The following is a 13,663-nucleotide window of genomic DNA, read 5'->3' as shown; positions in this document are numbered from 1 at the left end:
TACTAGAATTTTAGAATACGTTTACTAGAATTTTACAATACATTTTAGAATACGTTTACTAGAATTTTAGAATACGTTTACTAGAATTTTAGAATACGTTTACTAGAATTTTAGAATACGTTTGCTAGAATTTTGGAATACGTTTACTAGAATTTTGGAATACGTTTACTAGAATTTTGGAATACGTTTACTAGAATTTTGGAATACGTTTACTAGAATTTTGGAATACGTTTACCAGAATTTTAGAATACGTTTACCAGAATTTTAGAATACGTTTACCAGAATTTTAGAATACGTTTACCAGAATTTTAGAATACGTTTACTAGAATTTTAGAATACATTTACCAGAATTTTAGAATACATTTTAGAATACGTTTACCAGAATTTTAGAATACGTTTACTAGAATTTTAGAATACGTTTACTAGAATTTTAGAATAACGTTTACTAGAATTTTAGAATACGTTTACTAGAATTTTAGAATACGTTTACCAGAATTTTAGAATACGTTTACTAGAATTTTAGAATACGTTTACTAGAATTTTAGAATACGTTTACTAGAATTTTAGAATACATTTTAGAATACGTTTACTAGAATTTTAGAATACATTTTAGAATACGTTTACTAGAATTTTAGAATACGTTTACTAGAATTTTAGAATACATTTTAGAATACGTTTACTAGAATTTTAGAATACGTTTACTAGAATTTTAGAATACGTTTGCTAGAATTTTAGAATACGTTTACTAGAATTTTGGAATACGTTTACTAGAATTTTAGAATACATTTTAGAATACGTTTCCTAGAATTTTAGAATACGTTTACTAGAATTTTAGAATACGTTTACTAGAATTTTAGAATACGTTTACTAGAATTTTAGAATACGTTTACTAGAATTTTAGAATACGTTTACTAGAATTTTAGAATACGTTTACTAGAATTTTAGAATACATTTTAGAATACGTTTACTAGAATTTTAGAATACATTTAAGAATACGTTTACTAGAATTTTAGAATACGTTTACTAGAATTTTAGAATACGTTTGCTAGAATTTTGGAATACGTTTACTAGAATTTTAGAATATGTTTACTAGAATTTTAGAATACGTTTACCAGAATTTTAGAATACGTTTACCAGAATTTTAGAATACGTTTACCAGAATTTTAGAATACGTTTACCAGAATTTTAGAATACGTTTACCAGAATTTTAGAATACGTTTACCAGAATTTTAGAATACGTTTACCAGAATTTTAGAATACATTTTAGAATACGTTTACTAGAATTTTAGAATACATTTTAGAATACGTTTACTAGAATTTTAGAATGCGTTTACTAGAATTTTAGAATACGTTTACTAGAATTTTAGAATACGTTTACTAGAATTTTGGAATACGTTTACTAGAATTTTAGAATACATTTTAGAATACGTTTACTAGAATTTTAGAATACGTTTACTAGAATTTTAGAATACGTTTACTAGAATTTTAGAATACGTTTACTAGAATTTTAGAATAACGTTTACTAGAATTTTAGAATACGTTTACTAGAATTTTAGAATACGTTTACCAGAATTTTAGAATACGTTTACTAGAATTTTAGAATACGTTTACTAGAATTTTAGAATACGTTTACTAGAATTTTAGAATACATTTTAGAATACGTTTACTAGAATTTTAGAATACATTTTAGAATACGTTTACTAGAATTTTAGAATACGTTTACTAGAATTTTAGAATACATTTTAGAATACGTTTACTAGAATTTTAGAATACGTTTACTAGAATTTTAGAATACGTTTGCTAGAATTTTAGAATACGTTTACTAGAATTTTGGAATACGTTTACTAGAATTTTAGAATACATTTTAGAATACGTTTACTAGAATTTTAGAATACGTTTACTAGAATTTTAGAATACGTTTACTAGAATTTTAGAATACGTTTACTAGAATTTTAGAATACGTTTACTAGAATTTTAGAATACGTTTACTAGAATTTTAGAATACGTTTACTAGAATTTTAGAATACATTTTAGAATACGTTTACTAGAATTTTAGAATACATTTTAGAATACGTTTACTAGAATTTTAGAATACGTTTACTAGAATTTTAGAATACGTTTGCTAGAATTTTGGAATACGTTTACTAGAATTTTAGAATATGTTTACTAGAATTTTAGAATACGTTTACCAGAATTTTAGAATACGTTTACCAGAATTTTAGAATACGTTTACCAGAATTTTAGAATACGTTTACCAGAATTTTAGAATACGTTTACCAGAATTTTAGAATACGTATACGTTTACCAGAATTTTAGAATACGTTTACCAGAATTTTAGAATACATTTTAGAATACGTTTACTAGAATTTTAGAATACGTTTACTAGAATTTTAGAATACATTTTAGAATACGTTTACTAGAATTTTAGAATGCGTTTACTAGAATTTTAGAATACGTTTACTAGAATTTTAGAATACGTTTACTAGAATTTTGGAATACGTTTACTAGAATTTTGGAATACGTTTACTAGAATTTTAGAATACATTTTAGAATACGTTTACTAGAATTTTAGAATACGTTTACTAGAATTTTAGAGTACGTTTACTAGAATTTTAGAATACGTTTACTAGAATTTTAGAATACGTTTACTAGAATTTTAGAGTACGTTTACTAGAATTTTAGAATACGTTTACTAGAATTTTAGAATACATTTTAGAATACGTTTACTAGAATTTTAGAATACGTTTACTAGAATTTTAGAACACGTTTACTAGAATTTTAGAATACGTTTACTAGAATTTTAGAATACGTTTGCTAGAATTTTAGAATACGTTTGCTAGAATTTTGGAATACGTTTACTAGAATTTTAGAGTACGTTTACTAGAATTTTAGAATACGTTTACTAGAATTTTAGAATACGTTTACTAGAATTTTAGAGTACGTTTACTAGAATTTTAGAATACGTTTACTAGAATTTTAGAATACATTTTAGAATACGTTTACTAGAATTTTAGAATACGTTTACTAGAATTTTAGAACACGTTTACTAGAATTTTAGAATACGTTTACTAGAATTTTAGAATACGTTTGCTAGAATTTTAGAATACGTTTGCTAGAATTTTGGAATACGTTTACTAGAATTTTGGAATACGTTTACTAGAATTTTGGAATACGTTTACTAGAATTTTAGAATATGTTTACTAGAATTTTAGAATACGTTTACCAGAATTTTAGAATACGTTTACCAGAATTTTAGAATACGTTTACCAGAATTTTAGAATACGTTTACCAGAATTTTAGAATACGTTTACTAGAATTTTAGAATACATTTTAGAATACGTTTACTAGAATTTTAGAATACGTTTACTAGAATTTTAGAATACGTTTACTAGAATTTTAGAATACATTTTAGAATACGTTTACTAGAATTTTAGAATACGTTTACTAGAATTTTAGAATACATTTTAGAATACGTTTACTAGAATTTTAGAATACGTTTACTAGAATTTTAGAATGCGTTTACTAGAATTTTAGAATGCGTTTACTAGAATTTTAGAATACGTTTACTCGAATTTTAGAATACGTTTACTCGAATTTTAGAATACGTTTACTAGAATTTTAGAATGCGTTTACTAGAATTTTAGAATGCGTTTACTAGAATTTTAGAATATGTTTACTAGAATTTTAGAATACGTTTACTAGAATTTTTAGAATACGTTTACTAGAATTTTAGAATACGTTTACTAGAATTTTAGAATACGTTTACTAGAATTTTAGAATACATTTTAGAATACGTTTACCAGATTTTTAGAATACGTTTACCAGAATTTTAGAATACGTTTACCAGAATTTTAGAATACGTTTACTAGAATTTTAGAATACATTTTAGAATACGTTTACTAGAATTTTAGAATACGTTTACTAGAATTTTAGAATACATTTTAGAATACGTTTACTAGAATTTTAGAATACGTTTACTAGAATTTTAGAAGGCGTTTACTAGAATTTTAGAATACGTTTACTAGAATTTTAGAATACGTTTACTACAATTTTAGAATACGTTTACTACAATTTTAGAATGCGTTTACTAGAATTTTAGAATGCGTTTACTAGAATTTTAGAATGCGTTTACTAGAATTTTAGAATGCGTTTACTAGAATTTTAGAATACGTTTACTAGAATTTTAGAATACGTTTACTAGAATTTTAGAATACATTTTAGAATACGTTTACTAGAATTTTAGAATACGTTTGCTAGAATTTTAGAATACGTTTGCTAGAATTTTAGAATACGTTTGCTAGAATTTTAGAATGCATTCTAAGAATCAACTCGAATTGATCTAAAATCTGTTTCTGTTTTTTTCCCCCTCCATATGTTGTCACAGATTGGTCATTGTTTTTTTCTTCTTTCCAGGTCATAGGTCATAGCAATTTCAGTTCCATTAGAGCTACTACCTGTGTATACAGAGGTAAATGCTTCAGAATCAAGACAATTCTACACTCATTTTCACTGAATGTACAGATCTTAATATAAAAAAAATCATACAAATGTCATGTTGGTACAGAAGCATGTGTAACGCTGACTACTGTTACCATGGATTCCAGGGAAATGGGCGTACGAGGTGCTGATCTCGTCACAGGGCCTGATGCAGATAGGATGGTGCACTCTGAACTGCAGGTTCAACCAGGAGGTAAGATCGTTCTTATAACCAGAAACGTATGCTGAGGCACTGATAGGGTGGTGCACTGTAACAACCTGTGACAAATCAATTCTCTGGCAACAGGTTTGGTGGACATTCCTGCAGTCAGCATGCCAATTGCACGCTTCTAATTGCGACATCGGTGGCGTTGTCTGACAAAACGGCACATTTTATCGTGGCCTTTTATTGTCCCCAGCACAAGGCGCACCTGTGTAATGATCATGCTTCAGTTTCTTGATATGTCACAACTGTCAGGTGGATGAATTTATATGGGCAAAGGAGAAATGCTCACTAACAGGGATGTAAAACAAATGTTTGCACAAACTGAGCAAAATAAGCTTTTTATGCGTATTGAACATTTCTGGGCTCTGTTTCAGGTCGTGAAACATGGGACCAACACTTTTGATGTGTTGTGTTCATCATATGTTTTGTCTTTCATCAGGAGGGTGTGTATAGCACAGGAGGCTGGTGGTACCTTAGTTGGGGAGGAGGGAATGGAATCAAACGCGTTGTTCCATGAGTTTGATGCCATTCCATTCACTCTGTTCCAGCCATTCTTATGAGCCGTCCTCCCCTCAGCAGCCTCCACTGATTGGTTCCAGCCATTCTTATGAGCCGTCCTCCCCTCAGCAGCCTCCACTGATTGGTTCCAGCCATTCTTATGAGCCGTCCTCCCCTCAGCAACCTCCACTGATTGGTTCCAGCCATTCTTATGAGCCGTCCTCCCCTCAGCAGCCTCCACTGATTGGTTCCAGCCATTCTTATGAGCCGTCCTCCCCTCAGCAGCCTCCACTGATTGGTTCCAGCCATTCTTATGAGCTGTCCTCTCCTCAGTAGCCTCCACTGATTGGTTCCAGCCATTCTTATGAGCTGTCCTCTCCTCAGTAGCCTCCACTGATTGGTTCCAGCCATTCTTATGAGCCGTCCTCCCCTCAGCAGCCTCCACTGATTGGTTCCAGCCATTATTATGAGCTGTCCTCTCCTCAGTAGCCTCCACTGATTGGTTCCAGCCATTCTTATGAGCCGTCCTCCCCTCAGCAGCCTCCACTGATTGGTTCCAGACATTATTATGAGCTGTCCTCTCCTCAGTAGCCTCCACTGATTGGTTCCAGCCATTCTTATGAGCCGTCCTCCCCTCAGCAGCCTCCACTGATTGGTTCCAGCCATTCTTATGAGCCGTCCTCCCCTCAGCAGCCTCCACTGATTGGTTCCAGCCATTCTTATGAGCCGTCCTCCCCTCAGCAGCCTCCACTGATTGGTTCCAGCCATTCTTATGAGCCGTCCTCCCCTCAGCAGCCTCCGCTGGTGTACAGTGGTACTTTAATGTGTGTTTTCTCTCTTTTATCAGGAAGGTGTGGGTGACACTCCAGACTCGTACGCTTACGATGGAAACCGAGTCAGGAAGTGGAACGTAACGACCACTAACTATGGCAAGGTGAGAAGATCACAGTGGTTCATCAAGCTCAACGTTTTTATTATTATGGGGTCGTGTGCTAGCTAATGTAGCGAATGTAATGTCCTGACTTGTTTCTTGTTTTGTAGTCATGGGCCGCCGGAGACATAGTGAGCTGTTTGATAGACCTTGACGAGGGAACCATCACATTCTGTCTGTAAGTTATCACTGTTTTCTAATCACATTATTGTGATGTTTTTATTTTGTTTCCCGCCCGTTTGTTTGAATTTTTTACCTGCTCGTTTACCGTTATTCTCATGTTTTGATATATTGTCATGTTAATTTCTTTTGTATAATGGATATTAAAGTAGCTGTTATTCTCTTCTCTTCTCTTCCCTCTCTCAGGAATGGCCAGTCACTGGGCACAGCGTTCAGCAACATTAAGATGGGTCCGGGTGTGGCCTATTTCCCTGCTATCAGCCTGTCCTTTAAGGAGTCGGTGGCGTTCAACTTCGGCAGTCGCCCCCTCAGATACCCTGTAGAGGGCTACCTGCCCCTCCAGAACCCTCCAACTGCAGACCTGCTCAGGGCTCACAAACTGCTAGGTTATATCAAGACAGTCCTGTCTACCACCTTAGACACACAGGTAACATTGAAGGGGGTTTATCTTGGAATTCAAACATCAACAAAGCTGTCTCTTCGCTATTTTATTGTTCAACAGCTGAGGGATGGTGTAACCTCACGGGCTCACTTCTGCTTCATCGTGCAGGGTATTTACCAAACGCGATAGTATGAGTACTATGTAAGTGAATACTGTTTTAAAATGGTAATTTATTCATGTATCTTCCGATACATTTGTGTCTAAATATGTTTCAGAAATCCCTGGTTAGAGGATTACCTACTTATTTACCTTACTCCGGGGAATCCAATAAACCATTTACATTTGTGGAAGTTTCCAGAATTGTTTGGCCATCATATGTTGACCGTTCTCTCCCCTTTTGTCTGTTCCCAACAGGAGGAGAAGGTGCTGGAGAAAGACAGTGCCTGCTGGAGCCTACATGGAGAACCCACCACCCTAGTGACTCTGGCACACATCTTTAACTACTTTGCCCCACTTATGGTGAGTGAAGAGTCCTTGAACTTGTCTACTTTTCAATCTAATTGATTTATAAAGCCCTTCTTAGATCAGCTGATATATCAAAGTGCTGTACAGAAACCCAGCCTAAAAACCCCAAACAGAAGCAATGCAGTTGTAGAAGCAGCACGGTGGCTTGGAAAAACTCCCTAGAAAAGCCAGAACCTAGGAAGAAACCTAGAGAGGAACCAGCCTATGAGGGGTGGCCAGTCCTCTTCTGGCTGTGCCGGGTGGAGATTATAACAGAACATGGCCAAGATGTTCAAACGTTCATAGATGACCAACAGGAGATTATAACAGAACATGACCAAGATGTTCAAACGTTCATAGATGCCCAACAGGAGATTATAACAGAACATGACCAAGATCTTCAAACATTCATAGATGACCAGCAGGGTCAAATAATAATAATCACAGTGGCTGTCGAGGATGCAGCAAGTCAGCACCTCAGGAGTAAATGTCAGTTAGCTTTTCATAGCCGATCATTCAGAGTATCTCTACCGCTCCTGCTGTCTCTAGAGAGTTGAAAACTTCAGGTCTGGGACAATCTAGCACCTCCGGTGAATGGGTCAGGGTTCCATAGCTGCAGGCAGAAGAGTTGAAACTGGAGCAGCACCACGACCAGGTGGACTGGGGATAGCAAGGAGTCATCAGGCCAGGGGGGAGGGGGAGACTTAAATTCACACAGGACACCAGATAAGACAGGAGAAATACTCCAGATATAACAGACTGACCCTAGCCCCCCAACACAAACTATTGCAGCATAAATACTGGAGGCCGAGACGGGAGGGATCGGGAGACACTGTGGCCCCTGTCCGACGATACCCCGGACAGGGTCAAACAAACTTTGCCAAAGCACAACCTCCACACCACTATTCAACCACCAACTTACTATCCTGAGACAAGGCCGAGTATAACCCACGAAGATCTCCCCCACGTCACGAACTCAAGGGGGGGCGCCAAACCGGACAGGAAGATCACGTCAGTGACTCAACCCACTCAAGTGACGCACCTCTCCTAGGGATGGCATGGAAGAGCACCAGTAAGCTAGTGACTCAGGCCCTGTAATAAGGGTAAGAAGCAGAGAATCCCAGTGGAAAGAGGGGAACTGACCAGGCAGAGACAGCAAAGGCAGTTCGTTGCTCCAGTGCCTTTCCGTTCACCTTCATATTCCCGGGCCAGACAACACTCAATCATAGGACCTACTGAAGAGATGATTCTTCAATAAAGACTTACATTTTGAGACTGAGCCTGCGTCTCTCACATGGATAGGCAGAACATTCCATAAAAATGTATTTCTATAGGAGAAAGCCCTGCCTCCAGGTGTTTGCTTAGAAATTCTAGGGACAATAAGGAGGCCTGCGTCTTGTGACCGTAGCGTACGTGTAGGTATGTACGGCAGAACCAAATCAGAGAGATAGGTAGGAGCAAGCCCATGTAATGCTTTGTAGGTTAGCAGTAACACCTTGAAATCAGCCCTTGCCTTAACAGGAAGCCAGTGTAGAGAGGCAAGCACTGGAGTAATATGATCACATTTTTTTGGTTCTAGTCAAGATTCTAGTAGCCGTGTTTAGCACTAACTGAAGTGTATTTAGTGCTTTATCCTGGTAGCCGGAAAGTAGAGCATTGCAGTAGTCTAACCTAGAAGTAACAAAAGCATGGATTCATTATTCAGCTTCATTTTTGGACAGAACGTTTCAGGTTTTTGCAGTGTTACGTAGATGGAAAAAAGCTGTCCTTGGAACAGTCTTGATATATTTGTCAAAAGAGAGATCAGTGTCCAGAGTAACGCCGGGGTCTTTGTTTTATTTGAGATGAGCATCTCTGTTTTGACAAAGTTTAAAAGTAAAACATTTGCCGCCATCCACTTCCTTATGTCTGAAACACAGGCTTCTAGGAAGGGTAATTTTGGGGCTTCACCATGTTTCATTGAAATGTACAGCTGTTTGTCGGCCGCATAGCAGTGAAAGTTAACATTATGTTTCCCGAATGACATCACCAAGAGGTCAAATATATTGTGAAAACAATAGTGGTCCTAAAACGAAGCCTTGAGGAACACCGGAATTTACAGAAGACGAAACATCCACAGAGACAAACTGTTATCTTTCCGACATAAGATCTAAACCATGCCAGAACTTGTCCGTGTAGACTTTTGGGTTTCCAGTCTCTCCCCCCAAAAATGTGGTGATAGATGGCATCAAAAGCAGCACTAAGGTTTTAGAGCACGAAGGACCGATGCAGAGCCTTGGTCTGATGCCATTAAAAGGTTGTATACCACCTTCACGAGTGCAGCCTCAGTGCTAAGATGGGGTCTACAACCAGACTGAAGTGTTTCGTTTACATGGTTTGTCTTCAGGAAGGCAGTCATTTTTTTTTCCAAAAATGTTGAGAGGAATGGGAGATTCGATATAGACCGAAAGTTTAAAATATTTTCTGGGTCAAGGTTTGGCTTTTTCAAGAGGCTTTATTACTGTCACTTTTAGTGAGTTTGGTACACATCCGGTAGATAGAGCCGTTTATTATACTCAACATAGGAGGGCCAAGCACAGGAAGCAGTTCTTTCAGTAGTTTAGTTGGAATAGGGTCCAGTATGCAGCTTGACGGTTTAGAGATTCTGATTATTTTCATCAATGTGTCAAGAGATATAGTTTTCAAATACTTGAGTGTCTCCCTTGATCCTAGGTCCTGGCAGTGTTGTGCAGACTCAGGACAACTGAGCTTTGGAGAAATATGCTGATTTAAAGAATCTATAATCGGCTTCCTATTTTGCAATAAAGCATCCTTCACTCATGCTGCCTTAACATACCCTCGTAAAACTGACTATCCTACCGATCCTTGACTTCGGCGATTTACAAAATAGCCTCCAACACTCTACTCTGCAAACTGGATGCAGTCTATCACAGTGCCATTCGTTTTGTCACCAAAGCCCCATATACTACCCACCACTGCGACCTGTATGCTCTCGTTGGCTGGCCCTCGCTTCATATTCGTCACAAAACCCACTGGCTCCAGGTCATCTACAAGTATTTTCTAGGTAAAGCTCCGCCTTATCTCAGCACACTGGTCACCATAGCAGCACCCATCCGTAGCACGCACTCCAGCAGGTGTATCTCACTGGTCATCCCCAAAGCCAACTCTTCTTTTGGCTGCCTTTCCTTCCAGTTCTCTGCTGCCAATGACTGGATCGAACTGCAAAATTCACTGAAGTTGGGAGACTCCTATCTCCCTCAATAACTTTAAGCACCAGCTGTCAGAGCAGCTCACAGATCACTGTTCCTGTACATAGCCCATCTGTAAATGGCCCATCCAACTACCTCATCCCCATTTATTTTGCACCTTTGCACCCCCAGTATGTCTACTTGCACATCCATCTTCTGCACATCTACCATTCCAGTGTTTAATTGCTAAATTGTAATTACTTGGCCACTATGGCCTATTTATTGCCTTACCTCCCTTATCCTACCTCATTTGCACACACTGTATATAGACTTTTTCTATTGTATTATTGACTATGTTTTTTATTCCTGTGTGACTCTGTTTTTGTTGCACTGCTTTGCTTGATCTTGTCCAGGTCGCAGTTGTAAATGAGAACTTGTTCTCAACTAGCCTACCTGGTTAAATAAAGGTGTTCTCAACTGGCCTACCTGGTTAAATAAAGGTGTTCTCAACTGGCCTACCTGGTTAAATAAAGGTGTTCTCAACTGGCCTACCTGGTTAAATAAAGGTGTTCTCAACTAGCCTACCTGGTTAAATAAAGGTGAAATAAAAAAATATGATAAGCAATAAGCATTATCACCTGAAGCCCAACTGATACAGTGTAGTGGCTATAAATAGGCTGAAGCATGGGGTTGCCCATCTATCTGCATTTACCCTATTGGGTTAATCATTAACTAGATCCCAAATGTGATATTTGTAACTAGTTAGCATTATATTTATTTTATGTCCCCGAAAACATGCATAAACACAGTGAATATAATGTAGGCCTACCTTGTTTTAGGGTAACTTGGGGTAACCCATCACCCGGTGGGGTAACACGTCCCCCTGCCTGTACTTCTCACAGACAAAAATAAACACTTCATGTCTCCATTTTCCCTCAATCGTTTCCCTGGCTGCCACTACACTTGCTAAACTATATTATGCACTCATGCGAATTGTGGTAGTCATGTACTCAACCATACCGCTGCTAAAAACTCTGGGTTTTAAGGAGTTGAGAAATTGATAAAGTAAGAATGGAAATCTGGGATCGCCTTTAAAAAAAAAAAAAAAACAATGCCAGTAAAACTGCTATTTTCCCTACGATCGTACTATGAGTTGTTGTGCGTTGTCTGAATGCATGTTTCCTTCCCTATGGCACTCGTAACTTAAACGCGCCCGAGAGGGATATTTCTCTGGCTTAGAATGCACAACAACAAGCCGACTAGGTTAATCAACTGTTCTACTATTGGCTTGTCAGTTTGTTTCCTATTCATTACTTGTTATGTTTGCAGAGGAAACAGTAAATGTGGACTGTTTATATAGCATCTTCTAAGTGCGCCTCCACAGATTAGTTTTTTTTCTTTCTCTGTATTTTTGGGGGTGTTCCCACCGTTAAATGACTGCAGCTGAGACTGGTGGACATTTTGTCCTTTTTTTGGGACAATATGATTTGGACATTGATTCTGCAATGTGGTTCACATTGTGGTCAGTTGAAGGTATCCCAATCAGAATCAAATGATGTTCATGTCATTTATCTCCTGTGTATTATTGTCTCTAGTCTCGTGTGTATTATTGTCTCTAGTCTCGTGTGTATTATTGTCTCTAGTCTCGTGTGTATTATTGTCTCTAGTCTCGTGTGTATTATTGTCTCTAGTCTCGTGTGTATTATTGTCTCTAGTCTCGTGTGTATTATTGTCTCTAGTCTCGTGTGTATTATTGTCTCTAGTCTCGTGTGTATTATTGTCTCTAGTCTCGTGTGTATTATTGTCTCTAGTCTTGTGTGTATTATTGTCTCTAGTCTCGTGTGTGTCACATGTTGAGGGTCTGTCTCTACAGTGTCACATGTTGAGGGTCTGTCTCCACAGTGTCACATGTTGAGGGTCTGTCTCCACAGTGTCACATGTTGAGGGTCTGTCTCCACAGTGTCACATGTTGAGGGTCTGTCTCCACAGTGTCACATGTTGAGGGTCTGTCTCCACATGTTGAGGGTCTGTCTCCACAGTGTCACATGTTGAGGGTCTGTCTCCACAGTGTCACATGTTGAGGGTCTGTCTCCACAGTGTCACATGTTGAGGGTCTGTCTCCACAGTGTCACATGTTGAGGGTCTGTCTCCACAGTGTCACATGTTGAGGGTCTGTCTCCACAGTGTCACATGTTGAGGGTCTGTCTCCACAGTGTCACATGTTGAGGGTCTGTCTCCACAGTGTAAGGTGTATCTAGTAGAAGATGTGCTGATGAACTTCCTGCTGGGTATTCTGGAGGGCGGTGGCTCAGTGGACGAACACCCTCTCATCCAGCAGCTTCTGGACCTCTTCTGGCTTCTCATGGAGGTCAGTACCTACCCTCTACCCTTTACCTATAACCCTAAGGTGAGGTGAGCCTCTGGCCTAGCATGTAGCCAACGCTAGCTAGTCTTTGCTGAACATATCTCCTGCACCTGCATTTGGCCAATCCTAGTTTGAAAATCTTTATCGTTTAACTCAAATGTTTGTGTAAATCATGTGTTGATGACAATGGTAGATTTGTGCAAATAACTCGGGCATGCGTGCGGCTCTCGAGGTAGGATTGGGACCTAATGTGCAAAATGTAATATTTTTCTGAATGCAATGACTCTGCCCGTACAGGACTACGAGGTAAACGAGTGTCTGAAGCAGCTGATGATGTCACTGCTGAGGGCCTATAGATTCTCCCCCATCATCCCAGACTTGGGCTTCCAGGTAGGATGCCACACCCACGGACCATACTCTAGCATACCTGTGGATTTACTTCCTGTCATAGACTCCGGCCCCCACCCCCTCCATACCATACCTGGGCTGCATTCCAAACACATAAGACACACCCTCTCCCCTCAGCTCTCAAATGAAGTGGACACTTCTGATTTACACATCGTGAGGTGTATTGAGTTGACCACTTGCAGGGAAATGAGCAAAGGAAATGTCACTCCTTTGTCCCACCGGTTGTGGTTTTCAGTCGTCATGGTAAAACCGGTTGTGGTTTTTAGTCGTCATGGAACCACCGGTTGTGGTTTTCAGTCGTCATGGTACCACCGGTAGCGGTTTTCAGTCGTCATGGAACCACCGGTTGTAGCGAATGTGTGTGTGGTTTATATGCTCTGCTATCAATTATGATTGCATTTCATATCTTGGCTAGAAGACGAAGCATCCGCGGACATCGAATACTAGCCATCCGACGATATCAGGTAAATCCAAAATGACAGCGTATTAGTGTGATGACAGGGAA

General features: G+C 38.3%; 1 protein-coding gene across 1 annotated transcript in view; it reads left to right on the top strand.

Annotated features, from left to right (window-relative positions):
* The window catches only part of LOC127910535 (E3 ubiquitin-protein ligase RNF123-like), a 37,466-nt gene that overhangs the window by 20,040 nt on the left and 3,763 nt on the right, over positions 1-13,663 (top strand). Inside the window, exons 6-13 of the mRNA XM_052474579.1 lie at positions 4,414-4,468; positions 4,605-4,690; positions 6,048-6,134; positions 6,242-6,309; positions 6,498-6,738; positions 7,108-7,212; positions 12,628-12,753; positions 13,048-13,140. Of these exons, the coding sequence (XP_052330539.1) occupies positions 4,414-4,468; positions 4,605-4,690; positions 6,048-6,134; positions 6,242-6,309; positions 6,498-6,738; positions 7,108-7,212; positions 12,628-12,753; positions 13,048-13,140 (861 nt within the window). The remainder of the gene's footprint in view (positions 1-4,413; positions 4,469-4,604; positions 4,691-6,047; positions 6,135-6,241; positions 6,310-6,497; positions 6,739-7,107; positions 7,213-12,627; positions 12,754-13,047; positions 13,141-13,663) is intronic.

The sequence above is a fragment of the Oncorhynchus keta genome, chromosome 21 (genome assembly GCF_023373465.1).
Source record: "Oncorhynchus keta strain PuntledgeMale-10-30-2019 chromosome 21, Oket_V2, whole genome shotgun sequence".
Lineage (NCBI taxonomy): Eukaryota > Metazoa > Chordata > Actinopteri > Salmoniformes > Salmonidae > Oncorhynchus > Oncorhynchus keta.
Note: the sequence above shows the minus strand (reverse complement) of the source record. Positions and strands in the feature narration are given on the sequence as shown.